Source organism: Odocoileus virginianus, chromosome 23, assembly GCF_023699985.2.
Source record: "Odocoileus virginianus isolate 20LAN1187 ecotype Illinois chromosome 23, Ovbor_1.2, whole genome shotgun sequence".
NCBI lineage: Eukaryota > Metazoa > Chordata > Mammalia > Artiodactyla > Cervidae > Odocoileus > Odocoileus virginianus.
In genome coordinates, this window is record NC_069696.1 from 489,092 (window position 1) to 507,069 (window position 17,978).

The window sequence follows — 17,978 nt, forward strand, 5'->3', positions numbered from 1 at the left end:
AACCTGCACCCCCAGAAAACCACTAGGCAACAAAAGCAAAAATAAACAAGTGGGACTACATCAAACTAAAAAGCTTCTGCTCATGAAGGAAACCATCTTCAAAATGAAAAGGCAGCCAGCATGATGGGAGAAAATAATCTGAAACTGCTTCTCTGACAATCGGTCAATATCCAAAATACACAAGGAACTCATATGACTCAATAGCCAAAAAAAGAAAAGGAAATAACCCAATTCAAAAATGAGCAAAGGACCTGAACAAACCTTCCCTACGGAAGCCATACAAAGGTGGCCAATGGGTACGTGAAAAAATGCTCAGCATCACTAATAATCAGGGAGATACAATTTGAAGCCGCAGTGAGGGAACTCCCTGGTGGTCCAGTGGTTAGCATTCTGCGCTTTCACTGCCAAGGGCATGGGTTCAATCCCTGGTCAGAGAACTAAGATCCCACAAGCCTCGTGGCACAGCCAAAAGAAAAAATGAATACATACACAAAATGAAATATCATTTCATATCTGTTAGGCTGGCTATTATCAAAAAACAAGAGATATCAAATACTGATGAGAATATGGAGAAAAGGGAATCCTTGTACATTGTTTTTGAGAATGAAAATTGATACAGCTGCTATTAAAACAGTATGAAGTTTTCTCAAGAAATCAAAAACAGATCTTCTGTGGGATCCATCAATCCCACTTCTGGGTGTTTATCCAAAAGAAATGAAATGATTATCCCAAAAAGACATCTATATTTCCATGTTCATTGCAGCATTATTCACAATAGCCAAGACTTGGAAATAACCTAAGTGTCAATCAACAGATGGATGGATCAAGAAAAAATAGTGTGTGAGTCTGTGTGTATGTGTATATACACAATGTATACAATATAATTCAGCCTTAAAATAAAGGGTGGGAGGGAAATCCTGTCATTTGCAACAATATGGGTGAAATGGGAGGAGGTTACTTTAAGTGAAATAAGACAGAGAAAGGCAATACTGCATGATATCACATATGTGTCAAATCTTTTTGAAAAAGTTAAACTCATAGGAAGAGAAAGTAAAAAAGTTGTCACCCTGGGTTGAGGCATAGGGGAAATAGAGAGTGATCGATACAAGGGTATAAATTATAGTTACAAGATAAATAAGGTCTGAGAATCTAATATGTAACATGGTGACTATAATTGATAACAATATATTGTATCACTGAAATTGGCCAAGAGAGTAGAATTTCAATGTTCCCACAAAAAAAAAAAAAATTAAGGATAAACATGTGAGTTGAGGGCTTCCCTGGTGGCTTGGACAGTAAAGACACACCAATGCAGGAGATGCAAGAGATGCAGGTTTGATCCCTGGATCAGGAAGATCCCCTGGAGAGGGGAATGGCAACCCACTCCAGTATTCTTGCCTGGAGAATGCCATGGACAGAGGGGCCTGGCTGGCTACAGTCCATGAGGTCACAAAGAAATAGGCACAACTGAGCAAGTAACACATACACACACGTGAGGTGAGAGGTGTGTGAATTAACTGGGTAGAAGATATCTTTTCACAATATATACGCAGGTCAAATCATCACATTGTACACTTTAATTATCTTACAATTTATTTGTGAGTTACACCTGAAAATAGCTGAAAAGAAGTTTTCTCATATTTTTAAATCTAAAAAAAAAAGGATGCATATTCAGAAAGTTTAAAAGTCACATTTTCACAGGATATTTTTCTGATAGAAATCAAAGTAAAAGCAACTTATAGAATACCAAAATCCCACCAGCTCCTTCTGGTCCAATTTCAACCAGGGTCTTTCCCAGAGAGTCCTCTTGGCCTCTGGTCACCATCTTTTTTCCCAGGCGTGAGTTGCTGACCCAGCAGTCCTTTTTCTTTTCTTCTGACCAAAGAAATGTGACAGTTCACCTGCTTTTTGAAAAGCTGTCTTTTCTTGAGTTTCATTTGAAGCACACATGTTGTTCCCAAGTGACTTGCAAGGCTGTATGATTGCTTCAAACCACAACGAAAAATTTTCTAGCCTTTCTAGGCCTTGGCAAGGAGCCCTTCCCAGCTCTAAAGTCTCTGATGATGACTCACTTAGAACCCTCCCCTGCCATTCACCAGGGAATTATCTGATAATACAGCTAATGATGAGAAAAACAACCCATCTTGTTGTCTGAGGCAGCAGCAACAAGCAAATCGTCACCAATATCTCGGCCAATCAGTGACGGCAGAACCCAGATAGACTGAAGACTCTCGCTGGTAGAGATAGACTTCTTTCCTCTGTTATTTGTCAGATTCCAGGTTAATTTTTTTTCTATTCCTCCAATTATTAAAAAGAAGGAAAATGTCTACATTACAAGCATATTTCTTAATCTTAATATTTTCACGATTCTTTTTTTTTTCCTAGAAGATTCTCCCTTCTCCTGTCCAAAGCACTGTAGTCCAGGGTTCACAGTCAACTCCATGGCACATGGAATGACTGGTGGTGGAGGGGGGAAAGGTAGTTGGCAGGTATGCAGTTAAGGAGTAACATAAATGGCTTTATGCTCCTTGCTTAATTGGACAAGTTCCTTCCAGAAGCTTCCTATTGTAACTCCCCTTTGGTTCTTCAGACCTTTCGATTAGTGTTCTGGTTACTTCATCATGTGTTAATACAGTCTAAGGTCAGCTGTGGAATTTGGCCCTTTTGGTCTGTGGGAGATCAAAGTCCTTTCTTGATGGGACACATATACACCCCTTTTGGCTTCTGATTTAAAAAAAAAAAAACTGGATTCCTGAAAACCACATGTCACATCAAACAGACCAGAGTCCCCCTGAACTCTTAATCTCAGGCCATGGCTTTCGTAAGACACCCCATCTGGGGCAATGGCCACCCCAAGATAGCTCTCTTGTCCTCAGTTTAAAAAGTACTAATCTCTGGGTAGAAAAGCTTATGGTTACTGATGGGGGAAGGGGTGGGAGGGATAAATGAGGAGTCTGGGATTAGCAGATTCCAAACTATTATATACAGGGCAGATATAAAAAACAAGGTCCCACAATATAGCACAGAGAACTATATTCAATATCCTATAATAAACCATAATGGAAAACAGTATTGTGAAAAAGTTGGCTTAAAACTCAACATTCAGAAAATTAAGATCATGGCATCTGGTCCCATCACTTCATGGCAAATAGATGGGGAAACAATGGAAACAGTGACAGACTTTATTTTGGGGGGCTCCAAAATCACAGCAGATGGTGACTGCAGCCATGAAATTAAAAGACACTTGCTCCTTGGAAGAAAAGTTATGACCAACTGAGACAGCATATTAAAAAGCAGAGACACTACTTTGCCAACAAAGGTCCATCTAGTCAGAGCTATGGTGTTTCCAGTAGTTATATATGGATATGAGTTCAGTTCAGTCGCTCAGTGCTGTCCGACTCTTTGTGACCCCATGGTCTGCAGCATGCCAGGCCTCCCTGTCCATCACCAACTACCAGAGTTTACTCAGATTCAGGTCCATTGAGTTGGTGAGACCATCCAACCATCTCATCCTCTGTGGTCCCCGTCTCCTCCCACCTCAGTCTTTCCCAGAATCAGGGTCTTTTCAAATGAGTCAGCTCTTCAAATCAGGTTGCCAAAGTACTGAAGTTTCAGCTTCAACATCAGTCCTTCCAATGAATATTCAGGACTGATTTCCTTTAGGATGGACTGGTTGGATCTCCTTGCATTGAAGGGACTCTCAAGAGTCTTCTCCAACACCACAGTTCAAAAGCATCAATTCTTCGGCGCTCAGCTTTCTTTATAGTCCAGCTCTCACATCCACACATAACTCCTGGAAAAACCGTAGCCTTGACTAGACGAACCTTTGTTGGCAAAGTAATGTCTCTGTTTTTTAATATGCTGTCTAGGTTTGTCATAGCTTTTCTTCCAAGGAGCAAGCATCTTTTAATTTCATGGCTGCAGTTACCATCTGCAGTGATTTTGGAGCCCAAAAAATAAAGTCTGCCACTGTTTCCACTGTTTCCCCATCTATTTGCCATGAAGTGATGAGACTGGATGCCATGATCTTGGTTTTCTGAATGTTGAGTTTTAAGCCAACTTTTTCACTCTCCTCTTTCACCTTCATCAAGAGGCTCTTTAATTCTTCTTTGCATTCTGCCTTAAAGGTGGTATCATCTGCATATCTGAGGTGATTGATATTTCTCCCGGCAATCTTGATTCCAGCTTGTGCCTCATCCAGCCCAGTGTTTCTCATGATGTACTCTGCATATAAGTTAAATAAGCAGGGTGACATATAGCCTTGACGTACTCCTTTTCCTATTTGGAACCAATCTGTTGTTATAAGTCAGGTTCTAACTGTTGGATGTGAGAATTGGATTATAAAGAAAGCTGAGTGGTGAAGAATTGATGCTTTTGAACTGTGATGTTAGAGAAGACTCTTGAGAGTCCCTTCAATGCAAAGAGATCCAACCAGTCCATCTTAAAGGGAATCAATCCTGAATATTCATTGGAAGGACTGATGCTGAAGCTAAAACTCCAATACTTTGGCCACCTGATGTGAAGAACTGACTCATTGGAAAAGATTCTGATGCTGGGAAAGATTGAAGGTGGGAGGAAAAGGGGATGACAGAGGATAAGATCATTCGTTGGCATCACCAACTTGATGGGCATGAGTTTAAGCAAGCTCCAGGAGTTGGTGATGGACAGGGAAGCCTGGCTTGCTGCAGTCCATGGGGTCACAATGAGTCGGACACCACTGAGCAATTGAACTGAACTGAACTGATATATGTGTAAGTGCTCAGTCCCTTCAATAGTGTCTGACTCTTAGTGATCCCATGGACTGTAGCCTGCCAGGCTCCTCTGTCTTTGGGATTTTGCAGGCAAGAATACTGGAGTGGGTTGCCCTGCCCTCCTCCAGGGGATCTTCCTGACCCAGGGATGGAACCCACATCTTCTGCAGCTCCTGCATTGCAGGCAAATTCCTTACTGCTGAGCCACTGAGGAAGTGTATATATATATGTGTGTGTGTGTATATATATATATATATATATATATGTATATATATATATTCACAATGTTGTAAATCAACTGTACTTCAATTAAAAGAAAATACTAGTCTCTATTGTCCAGTCCTTCTTCACCACTGATCATTTTGTGGAAATGAGGAGTTCTTTGCTTGCTTGCTTGTTTTTCTGTTTCCTTGGAAAAGAGTAGAAGGGAGACTTTGGGTCCCTCCTCACCAGAATAAACTGTGATATTTCAGTGCAGCATTCAATCCAGAGAAGACATTGTTGCCTGACTGACAAATTAACCAAAACCACCAGGGAAGCAGATGAGAGCATGTGGAATTTCTTTTGTTTTTCTTGGGTCATAATTTTGTATTAAACAAATGCTCATAAAAGGAAAACTCACTTTCAGGAGACATACTGAAGCAATTTTTACCTTGAAATTTCAGACTCTAAGATCTTAAACAGCCAATTCTAACTGCTGTATGTGGATTTCTGACTGAGGTTCAGGTATGTTTGATGAGTTTCGAAAGCAGAACATGGCACCTCGCATTGATGTCATGCTAATCCACAATGCTCAGTTACTCTCCATTGGAAGAGAGGAGAGAAGCTGATTCCCTGTTTTCATGATATTTAAATATGAGCTGTGAGGGCCTTGAGTTTCGAGGACACAACAGCGCATTAAACTCCCTTTCTGTGGTGCTGAGGTCTTGATGTGGAATGAGGCAAGTCAGCCAGCACTGGGTTATAAACATGCTTTATTACAAGTAGATAGCAGAAATGATACAGTCAACTTCAAACAGGTAAAGGGGAAACAAAAAAATCAAGAGAATGCCCCACAGCAAATTTCAGAGTCAGAACTGGAACAGGAGTGGGTCATCCAAGACCAACACAACCACAGGAGCAGAACCCTACCTCCAATCAGGTATCCCAACAAACAAGTTCTATCAACAGCTCAATCTTACTCCCATGTCCTCTCTCAGTCATGATGAAATAATGGGATTATTGTGAGGAACAGAAAGTCCAGAGGGGTCACGGCCCTTAGAGAGGCTGGTAGAACCTGTATGGTTAGTCTACACTGGGGGCACTATTTTCCTGCATTGTCTTCCTTATCCAGTCAACATAGTTCTTGACTCGAGTGTAGATCCCGTAGGTCCCACACTGGGGGCCCCAGGACACCAAACCAGCAACATAGAACTTGGGGTTGTTTTCCTTAGGGTCCTGTACGGCAAAGGCCCCACCACTGTCCCCCTCACAGCTATCAACACCCTTGTCATTACCGGCACAGATCATGTTCTCAGTGAAAACAAAAGAACTGATATCTATTCCAGGATTGACCCCCTTCACCTCCCGGCATTTGGATAAGGGAGCAACGGGTAGCTTTGCCCCTCTGAGCTTAATAACATGACTTTTGGCATTTGTTCGACCCCAGCCTGAGATCAGCCCCAGGACATTCTCTGGGGGGTCATATTCTGAGGAGGTGCCTGGTAGGCAGATAGGGGAGACCTTGGGTCCCATTTGCACTGGGTCTCTCAGGCGCACCAGTGCAATGTCATTGTCAAAATTCTTCCGTACTATCGAAGGATCCAGGACCTCCCATTCTGGATGGATGAACACTCTCTCGGCAGTGAGCATCTGAGCATTTGACAATTGTGAGGTGACCACTGAGGAGGATCCAACATACATCACTGGCATATCATTTCCCTCCACGACATGGGCAGCTGTCAGCACCCAGTATTCATCAATGAGAGCCCCACCAGCCCATGGGTTCGAGAAGAAGACTTGCCAGGGGAAATTTTCAATCTTTGCCATGGAGCCTCCAAATATTCTTTGTGTTGATATAAAAGGCTCGCTGGGGGTGCCACAGACTAGAAAGGAAAAAGAACAAGGTGGGTAGTCGCTGGCCCCCAGCAATCCTCCAGCTACTCAAACACCTGCTGGGCTTCATTGTTCTCAGCACAACACAGCCAACCTTATACAGGAAATCCCCTACACCAACCTTCAAGTTGTAAACTTTCAAAGATGTGAACATGCGCTTGCACATCCAATCACGTAAGTAAGTTCAGGTGTCTGGGGTACATTGTCCTGCACACACATCCTCTACAAGTGGCTGTGCTTTTGTGAACTTACAGTGGTGTAAAGTACAGTAGTATAGAATCTACTTCAAGCCCAGGATGTCTGGAAACCACTGTAAAAACAGCAGTGATATGGTTGGTACTGCTAAGAAGCTCCAGCTGTTGAATGATACTACTGTACTTTTCAAGGTCCCTACTGTAAGATTAAAAGTGTTTTCTTGGGATTTCTCAGGTGGCCCATGGGCTAAGACTCTGTGCACTCAAACCAAGGAGCCTGGGTTCCATCCCTGACTGGAGAACTAGATCCCACATGCTGCAACTAAGACACAGCAAAGTCAAATAAGTAAAAAAAGATCTTTTTAAGAAAGTGTTTTCTTTATTTTTTGTATTGTTTTGTATTTTGTATGTATTATTTGTGTGAAAGTATTATAAACCTTTTGTGTGAAAAGTATTATAAGCCATTATTATACTATAAGGTGTTACAGTACAGTACAGTTGTGTTAGTTGGGTACCTAAGCTCATGTTGTTGGACTTATGAACATGCTCTTGGAACAGAACTCATTCATATGTAGGGGACTTACTGTATTTGGTCAACCATCTCAGTGCCTGACTTATCTGAACTCACCTAAGGATCAAATATCCCACATCGCCAGTGCCAAGAGCAGGCTTGTAGGGGAGACTGGTTAAACTGAGCCTGTGTATAAAGTACTGAACCTAAATGAGCCTCACACTATGGACAGCTTAACTCATAGTCCTACAGGAGACACATGTCACCCCAGGCTCAACACATCAGGTCACGGACCCAACTAGGAGCCCGAGCTGGGAGACTATTCTCACACATGTAGTTGGGAAGGCAAGCCTTCTATTTGCCTCTGATGCCCAGGTCCACTTACCACCTTCTTCATTCAAGTCCTAACTGCAGCCAAGTCCCTCCTAGTAACTGGACGTAGGGCAAAAAGAGGGTTCTCTTTTCCCATCTTTCATCTCATCCTCCAATGACCCAGGTAAGGTTGCTTTGCCATTACCCAATGCAAGTAAAACTGAATTGTATTTCAGATCAAGTTGGCTTACCTAAATCCTACACTAGTCAGGCCAAATGGACTCTGAGTTGAGCATAACAGACAGATGTGGGTTCAAAGCCTATCCCATCCCTTCCTAAACTGTGAACTCACAATGAATTCACTCAACTGTAAAGCAGGACCAATAACACCTCACCCAGAGGGTTATTGCAAAGACTTGATTGAATGAGATAATAAATTCAATTAGTTAGCTGAGTCCCTAGCTCTCAATTACAGTGTTGTTACTATGAGCATCATTATATTCCTGGCTTGGTCTGGGAGTCTTCTTCCACTCAACTCTAATCTCTATAATGATGGTCTGAGTGTTAGTTGCTCAGTCATGTCCGACTCTTTCTGACTCCATGGACTAGCTCACCAGGCTCCTCAGTCCATGGAATACTTCAGGAAAGAATACTGAAGTGGGTTGCGTTTTCCTACTCAAGGGGATCTTCCCAACCTAGGGACTGAACCCAAGTCGCAGGTAGATTTTTTACCATCTATGCCACCAGGAGAAGCCGTCTAATCTCTATACAACCCCTTGTTCCTTTCATTCTTCTGTATCTTGTTGCCAGATAGGTTTTTAATATAATAACTAGGATATTCAACTAATCTTGTTTCTAAGTGTTGATTGCTCACTCTCGATTTTCACACCCTGTTTTTAGCAATCCTAGATCCCCTTCCTGCACCAACATTACCAAATCTAACCATCCCAGACTCTGACACCAACTGTCACTGGCTGACTTTTCTCTTTAGGGTCAGTCACCGTGGCAGTGCAGTTGATAAAGGCCCTGGCAAATCCATGTCCAGATTTGTCTCCACCTCACTGAGCTAGGTTCTGGCAGGCCCAGACCATCAATTCCCTTCCCAAGAGGATTACAACTCCTTTTAGAAGGTGAGCCCAATGCACACACACCTGAGGACACGCTCTCCACCCAAGTCTGAGCCCTGATTACCTGCAACGCATTTTGGCAGCTCTGTGCCCAGCACCTCGTTCACCCAGCTCCCATTGCCGCTGCAGTGATACACCTCTGAAATAGCACAGAGAGAAGGAACACACTCAGCATCACATCTTCTCACTTATCTTCTGCCTTCCATTCAGAGCCTCAGCGCCTCTGGGATTTTAGGAGGCAATGGGACCAAACCTACCATAAAATAATCTTGAGAACATCCTCCAAACAATCCCTTTGGCCCCAGACAATCCCCTTGCCCAGGGATTAGAAGGAACATTCTCCAAAGCAGAAGGAAGAGGATTAAGGTGGAGGCTGGGAAAGTGCTTCAAGTAGGAAATTAAATTGAAAGCAATGAACTGGGACATATCATGAGCCATCCAGTCCTTCATCCAGCACCACCAAGGCCTTTCCATCAAGAAAGTCAGTTGTGGGACTTCCCTGGTGGTCCAGCAGTTAAGACTCTGTGCTCTCAATGCAAGGGCCACTGGTTTGAACCCTGACTGGGAACTAAGATCCTGTATGCCACATGGTGTGAGAAAAAAAATGTCATCATAGAATAGAGACTTGAAGCTGGAAGCTTTACTCCTGTGGGTTCTACATTACATAGGTGGTCAAAAGCTGGATGACCACATGAAAATGGATATTTTAGGGGGAGTTCCTGAAGCTGAACTAGGTGATCTCTATGATACTCTACAGGTGATCCTATACAACCCATGCCCCAACCCCATCCTGTGTGAAAACTGTATCTTTAGACTAAACAAAGAGGATGAACAAAGCCCAGCCCATCTCCCTCATTCTCTCCAAACTGTCTCCAACCCAGAAAGATTGTTCTATTCACCCTCCAACACTCTCACTCTTTCTTTCTCTTTTCTTTAGTCAAAGAAATCTTACCGCTCCCTTCATGTTCCATGCTGTAATATGGTCCCTCACAAGAGTAGCGAGTGATGGAACCGAACAGAGTACTTTCCGGATCTTCAACTCTACCATGCTGAATGGGTTCAGGAGTGCCACAGTCCACGGCTACAGGAGGAAGGCAGGAGAGAGATGATCAGGATAGACACTTCTTCCCAGGAAGAGTCCCTGGGCCAGTCCATCTTCCCAACTGTGTTCCTCACTCCTTCCCTGCCTCCCCCCCATTCATAAGCACATTTGGGGTGAATCCCCCACATCAGCCTCTCTGTGGCCATGCTCATCTCCCCAGCCCACTGAGTCCTGCCACTTCAGATGGCCCATTGAAAGTGGCAAGAATGAACCTGATTCCCAGTGATTGGTGAGGCCTCTGTAGAAATGGACCCATAGAATGCTATTAACTCTACTAATCTCATAGACCCTTTCTTTGTAAAAAACCTGCTAGTCTGGTTGGCCTAGGGTCAGATCAGGACTAGGATTCTACAACTGACTTCCCTTTGAAACCCAATTCACTATCTCACAAGCCTAAGAAGAAACCATGCATTTGTATCTCAGAAATTGTGCCTTAATCTTCCCACTTCCTGTGGGAGGGGGAATATTATTCCCCTCTTTATTCTTAAGGGAAAGAAGATTTATTCAGGAAGATACACAGTCCACAGACAGACTGTGGGCCATCTCAGAAGGTGAGAGGCACCAGGGTTGTGAGTTTTCATAAGACTGAGTAATTTCATAGGCTAATGAGTAGAATTATTCCAACTATTTTGGGTAATGAGTGGGGATTTCCAAGAATTGGGCCACTGCCCACTTTTTGACAAAAGTAGTCCCATTTTAAAGAGATGCATACGTTGACACCGCAACTTGGAATTACTCCACTTTCCATTGCTTTGACAAGTAGAGTAGAAAGATGGGGAACCAACACTTCCCTGGAAAATAATAAACCTCAATATTAGTTTATAAAGAGAGATACAGGGAATCAAAAGCCAAAAATGGAATTGATCTCTGGCCTTGGATCAATGAGAAGTCTTTACTACAAGAAGCTTGGGGACATCTTAGCAGAATGACCCAAAGCATTCAGGAGTTGGAACTAAAAGACAACTTTGCCCCAGCATACTAGTCCCCTTCCCCAGGAAGCCTGAAGCCAAAAGGAGAATGTGAAAATGTCCAAGGATCTTTATGGCTAAGAAGACAAGTAGAGATCCTGAGGGCTTCTCTTGATGAAGAAGGTCCTAGACCTCACTCAAACGAGAACACTCAGTAACTGATCAGACGATTCCAGTATGCTCATCCTGACCTAGGAACTAGAGAGGAGCCCCTGACAGTGCTTTACCTGCACAACTTCAAACCCATCCACACAGGTTATCTTCACCACATCTCTGAACACATATTTTGCTCTCTCAGGCTCCCGGAAGGAATTGGCAATGACTTCTTTAGGACAAGGGATTGCTTGAAAAGGATAGGAAAAGAAATTTACCAAATCATTGGAGAATCATTATTATATATAATCATTCTCACATTTGTTGGGTTTCCCTGGTGGTTCAGTGGTAAAGAATCCACCTGCCAATGCAGGAGATGCATGTTTGATCCTTGGGTCGGGAAGAACTCCTGGAGAAATTTCAACCCACTCCAGTATTCTTGCCTGGGAAATCCCATGGACAGAGAAGACTGGCAGGCTGCAGTCCATGGAGTCACAAAAGAGTCAGACACAACTTACCAACCAAACAACATATTTTCTACAGTTGTTGACTCATCCTCAGTCCTGAAACCCAGCATTCCAACATGGAGGTGGTTAAAACAATATGGCAGGGAATTCCCTGGCAATCCTGCCCTTAGGACTCAGTGCTTTCACTGCTGAGGGCACAGGTTTGATCCCTAGTCAAGGAACTAAGATCTCACAAGTCTGGCAGTGAAATGAAATGAAATAAAATAGAATAATGACGTTACTAACTAACCACCCCCAGGCCATCTGCATTTGAAAATCCAGTTGAAGGATTCCTAGAAATTGTGGGTTTCTCACAACAACTGACAGGTTTACATGGTGCTGAGGAGCTGCTGTGTTCTCAGGATACCCATTAGTACAACAATCTACTGTTTCGATTTTACCTTGGGTAAGGACTCTGGTCCCACAAACCAAAGGGCAGCTTCTAGGTTACTCACGATCTCCATGGTAACGAAATTTCCATCCCTTTCTTTGTTCTGATCCATCAGTTTGGAAGATGATATTCAGAGCGCTGCTCTGGGTTTCAATAGTTAGTGGCCCAGGAAAGCCATTCCCACAGTAAGGACCAAAATGCTGGTCTTCTGTCACAAACTGAAGAGAATCAAAATGCAAAATGGGGAAATCAGAAGAGAGAAAGAACTAAAAGAAAAAGGTAACACGGAAGGGATAAAAATAAAAGAAAATAAGAAGGAGGGAAAGAAAAAAAGAAGGGACAGAAAGCTAGATGATGTGTCTTCAAGGAGAACTCTCTGAGTGAGTTGGAAGAAGACTGATCATCCATCACGCACAAGTAAACTGTCAGGACAGTGGCCCTCGGAGTCAGCTGGTTCCACATCAAAGTCTTCTCTCCTCATGGTCACCACCACTCGGAACCCCTCCTCCAACTGGATCTGATAGTCACACCTTGAGCTCTCTGGGTATGGACTGGGGTAATTAGGACTCACAACCTCCCCAGTCATTGTGGTGAATACATTCCCGCTGCAATTGACTAAAGAAGAAAAAAGAAAAGGAGATTCAAATAAAGGGCTAGGCCAAGGAGTCCCGGCTCTTTTCTATGATCCTTCTCATGAACTGAAGCCCACGTGCCACAATTACACACCAATGCATAACAGCAGAGATACCTAATATGTATTGGGTTCCCATCGCATCACTTATGTGGAGCTTTTCATGGTTATGAAGAGGCCCAAGTTGACACCTATCTCTCTTCAACAATTAATTAACTTAACCCTGTAGGCTTACCTTCCTCCACTCTTGTGGCTCCCCTTCTGTTTATGAGTAACTAAAAATTGATGCCAAGTCAAGCCCAGGGCTAATCAAAATCAAAAAGGGTAGACAGACACCTTACTGAAGCCTCCAGCCAACCCAAATCCCAGGGAACATTCACCTCTCTTGATGCCAAGCTCACCTCCACAGTTCTTCTTATCTTCATGGAGGAAGTATTCCGGAGGGCAGGAGCAGAAGTAACCACCAATGAAGTTATTGCAGAAGTGGCTGCAAGGAGCATCTGCAAAAGCTGTGCACTCGTTTATATCTACAAAGAGCAGAGAAAGACAGTGGTCAAGGACAAAGACCTAGAAGGAAAAATGAAGTTAAGCCCAAAACTGCAAGTGTAAGAAAAGTAGGAAGGGCCTGTTTCTTAGAGATATTCAATGAATCTCGTTTCAGAATACTATTACTCTATACTGTACTAAGTCACTTCAGTCATGTCCAACTCTTTGTGACCCTGTGGACTCTAACCTGCCAGGCTCCTCTGTCCATGGGATACTCCAGGCAAGAATACTGGAGTGGGTTGCCATGCCCCTCCTCCAGTTATTCTATGTTACTCTCCTGAAATATGATTCTAGAGTTGTGCTCTATGATGGTGCCTCTATAGTGGGAGGTGTCAACACCGAAGACCCTTGACCTTTTTCATAAACAGAGTATTTCCACTCCAGGGACAGCACTCTGCAAGCTTAACATGATATGTCTTCTGCAGGGAGCAACAACTAGTACATGTATTACCTTACATGATGCTGGCACTTCTGTCAAATCTAAACAAGACTTTGGCTTTATGAGATGTTGTAACATCATGATAACCTGAAGATAGGTGTAGACGCACATAGAATGCGAAAGTTTGTTTGCTGCGTGTTAAATCGGTTTGAATACCACACATTCCTTGTGTGAGCCTTGGCAAGTTATTTAACTTCTTAATCTTTACTTTTCCTATCTTTAAGTAGAGATAGTAACACCTACTTTCAGAATTGAGGTAGGACTTCCCTAGAGGGCCAGTGATTAAGAATTTGCCTGACAATGCTGGGGACACAGGTTCAATCACTAGTGCAGGAAGGTTCCACGTGCCTCAGGGCAACTAAGCTCCTGCAGTATAACTCCTGGATCACATGCCACAACTGCTGAAGCCCACAAGGCCTAGAGCCCATACTTGGCAACAAGAGAAGCCGAAGCCACAGCCAAGAGAAGCCCATGCACTCTGACTAGAGAGTAGCACCCAAGAGAGCAAGGAGAGAAAGCCTGTGTGCACCAATGGCAACCAAGCGCAACCATAAGTAAATAAATATAATTTGAGTGAGTGCTAAGTCACTTCTGCCCAACTCTTGGCAACCTTATGGACTGTAGCCCACCAGGCTCCTCTGTCCACAGCATTCTCCAGGCAAGAATACTGGAGGGGGTTACCATTCCCTTCTCCAGGCGGTCTTCTCGAAACAGGGATCAAACCCGTGACTCTGTGTCTCCTGCATTGGCACGTGGGTTCTTTACCACTAGTGATACTTCTGAAGCTCTTCAAATTATGTAGTTTAGGTAAAGATTTAATGAATATAAGTAAAGTTCTTAACACAATACCCGAGCTCACAGTGGTTCTCAATAAATTACTGGGATGTTTTTTATCTATTTTTTTCATTATCGTCATCACCACCAAGATACACGTTTGATTACACGTTTGATTTTCACAAAGGGAATTCATGGAGTGATCCAAGTCAAGTCAATACTTCATAAGAGTTACAAATGGAATCCTCACTCCCTGCATTGCTCAATATTTGCCCTGCTTCCAGTCTCATGGCTGGATCAATGAGGCACACAGAGAGGTGAGCCTTACCCTCGGCGACATAGTACGCAGCAAAGCCAGTGAAACGCTCCTCGTTGGAGAAGTCCGACCGGAAGATCAACTGGAGTTTATTGTATGGGATGTGGAACTCTTTCACCACTGGAGAGTTGGAATTCTTGCTGGTCCTCCGTCCACAGAGTTTCCCTTCTTCATGGCCTCCCGACATTATCTAAGAGAAGAGTCAAAAGAACCTGTGAAAGGGTAATACTTTGATATGGAGGGCAGAGAGATAGACGACTTCCCACCTTACTTCCCAGCTCACTGAGTGCTCACCCTCTCAGCCCACCTCCCCAGCCCCATCCTTTTGTGCCCTTCGCGTGTACCTGCAGTGAGTCATAGGAGCAGTTCTCAGACATCTCTATGTCCAGGTGGGTGAAGTAAAGGTGGATGCCATACCCTTCAGGGACTTCTATGTCCCAAGACTTCTCGACCTCATTGGGGTACGCCTGAGGGTAGTTGGGGGATAGAACCTCTCCATACATAGTAGGCTCAGCATAAACCCAGACCACAAGGGAAAACAGGACAATGCACCTTTAAAAAATAATAATAAAGGCAATTGGAGAGGTGGGTGACCCAGGTATGAGTGGACTAGGGCAGGGAGAAGGGAGGGGAGAGGCGAAGGGCACCAGTATGTGGAAGAGAATCTTGGGCTGGAATGAAACAGAAAGGCCTAGGGCAAAGCCAAACCCAGGCTTAGGATCGGAGCTGTTTTCTTGAGAGGATGAAGGGAATGCATTCCATGTACATCTCTCTAGACCTGGGATCACTCACCACATCTCTGGCAATTTGTTCATCCCTGGTGAGCCGCTCATCTCTTGGTCCTGGCTCTCTGCACCTCTGACTTTGGAGCTAAAGGGGTGGCAGGCCTGGCAGTATTTGTCTAACAAACACAGGCACCTGCTTTGGTGATAAGGGGTCAGTGTCATCTTGGTAAGAATAACACAGAGGTTAAACAGAGCTATATCATGAAGCAACAATGTATGACACCAATCCTCTCACACTGGCTCTTGTTCTAGACTGAAACTAAACCTTATCCTTCTACCATGGCTTCTCAGGACCTTCTCCCAGTTTTCCTCCAAAATCACGAGACTTTTTTCAAGTTCTTTGCTTCCTCTGTTCTTCTTCTTCACCCCCAACCTCCACCCTGCCCCCGCTCTGTCAGCCTCTCTTTTCCTCTCACAGGACAGTATCCCTGTTTCCACTTGGGGTTTCAGGAGTTTGTCCCCATCATGACCAATCCACCAGGACAGATCTCCCTCCTCTTTTGACAAGGAGCCCCTTTATCACTTCAAACCAACTCTCTTGCCTGTGTATTATTGCATGTATTTCTCTTACTGCTCCCAAAGACCACTGATGGAGGAATGGATTTGTTTCCCTAGGGGAAGGCAGTGACCTTCGGGGAAGTGGTCTCAGACAGAGTTGTGTGTGGGGGAGAAGAAAAGGGGCAGCTGAATGAACAGAAAAGGAAACAAAAGCTGTTTCTTCAATTTCCTACCTTAATTTTCCAGATCTTTTTTTCCTTTTCTTTTTTACCTTTACTAAAAACATAAGCCACCTCCTTGCAGTTCTGAGTAAAGTGTTGCCAAATATGCTTCTAACCCTGAACACTGTTTTGGGTGGGGGTGGGTGACATGGGGGTGAATGGGATCAACCTAAGAGAAATAGGTGTTCTATATTCTCCCTCCTTTGGATTCTGCTCTTCTCAGCCCTCCATGTCTGCCCGAAACTTCCCTATATAAAGTTTTCTGCCTTCCTTTTTCCCTCCATCAAAGCTCTGCTCTTCAAGTTTAAGGATTTTACCTTCAGAAGCTGATGGGAACAAGTGGGTCAGTCCCGTCCCTCTTGCCAGTGGGCAGGCCGGGCGACCCTGCCCGCTCCCAGGAAGAGCGGCTCAGAGCTGGGCGCTCCCTCTGCAGGAACCTCCGCCGGCCTCCCTGGATCTGGTTCTCTGGTTCTGTCCCTGTGATCCTCTACCCGAGGGTGCTTGTCTGAAATTCCCTGATCCAAACAAAGAGGGGGCTGGAAGACCATGGCTTAGGGAAAGTGGAACTCAGCTTTGATCTTGGAGCTCCCTCTGCTTTTGAAACAAGAACTGCATCCTTTTTCCAGCCTGATACTCCTCTGTCCCAGGCTGCAGGCGGGAAAAGAGGGATTGGGGAATTTCACTGATTGCCTAACACTCTTTTTTAGCCAAAGGGTGTGTTACAGAGTTTTCGGGGAAGTCAGGTGATTTATGGGAAAAGGAGGGGATTAATACTGTAGGGAAAAGCAAAACAGAGGAAGTCCAACCCTCCAGCTACATATGAAACACAAATTAAGAGAGAAAAGTTATCAGAAATGCCACTTAAGGACTTGCCTGGTGGTTCAGTGGCTAAGACTCCCTGCTACCAATGCAGGAGGCCCAGGTTCAATCCCTGGTAAGGGAACTATATCCCACATGCCACAACTAAGAGTTCACATGCCATGGCTAAAAGACCCTGAATGCTGAATTAAGACCAGATGCAGCCAAATAAATAATAAATAAATAACTTTTAAAGAAAGAAAGTACACAGAGTGTATAAATATTTACAAAAAAGAAAGAAAGAAATGCAGGTCATCTCTGCCTCTAATGCAAATGTAATGGTTGGATACTGACTTACACTTAAACCCAAGCTGATGTGTTATTGTTGTTCAGCAGCTAAGTCGAGTCTGACTGTGACCCCATGGACTGCAGCAGGCCAAGCTGCCCTGTCCTTCACCATCTCCCAGAGTTTGTTCAAACTCATGTCCATTGAGTCAATGATGCCATCCAGCCATCTCATCCTCTGTCGCCATGTGAGATGATGCTTTTTCCTCTTCTTAAAATCCCTCCATGTCTCCACATATCTAAATTATATCCAGCCATCAGGGATTTCACTCGTGGTCCAGTGGTTAAGAATCTAGCTGCCAAAACAGGGAACATGGGGTGGATTCCTGGTCCAGGACAATTCCACGGTGGGACAGGGCAACTAAGCCCACGACCACAACTACCGAGCCCTTGCTCTAGGGCCCTCGAGCTGCAACTACTGAAGCCCGCACACCTAGAGCCTGAGCTCTGTAATGAGAGAAGCCACCAAAATGACAGAAAGAAAAATTATAAAACATGTTTTTTAAAAAAATAAAATAAAAAGGCAGTGCAGGGAATTCTCTGGCAGTCCAGTAGTTGGGACTCTGTGATTTCACA

General features: G+C 44.0%; 1 protein-coding gene across 3 annotated transcripts; it reads right to left on the bottom strand.

Annotated features, from left to right (window-relative positions):
* Positions 1 to 5,708: 5,708 nt before the first annotated feature.
* Positions 5,709 to 16,757, bottom strand: C1S (complement C1s). Of its 3 annotated transcripts, none has more exons than XM_020878711.2 (12): positions 16,577 to 16,757; positions 15,548 to 15,673; positions 15,100 to 15,307; positions 14,768 to 14,945; positions 13,082 to 13,207; positions 12,465 to 12,664; positions 12,114 to 12,267; positions 11,287 to 11,402; positions 10,804 to 10,882; positions 9,942 to 10,070; positions 9,054 to 9,128; positions 5,709 to 6,835 (listed from the first exon to the last, which is right to left on the bottom strand). In XM_020878711.2, the coding sequence occupies exons 2-12, from the start codon at positions 15,586 to 15,588 to the stop codon at positions 6,036 to 6,038; spliced, it is 2,106 nt and encodes a 701-aa protein (XP_020734370.2). In that variant the 5' UTR covers positions 15,589 to 15,673; positions 16,577 to 16,757; the 3' UTR covers positions 5,709 to 6,035. The 3 variants fall into 3 exon arrangements, with proteins under 3 accessions (XP_020734370.2, XP_020734369.2, XP_020734368.2); XM_020878710.2 differs by having other exon boundaries at positions 15,548 to 15,676; XM_020878709.2 differs by lacking the exon at positions 16,577 to 16,757 and having other exon boundaries at positions 15,548 to 15,702.
* Between the last annotated feature and the right edge of the window lie 1,221 nt (positions 16,758 to 17,978).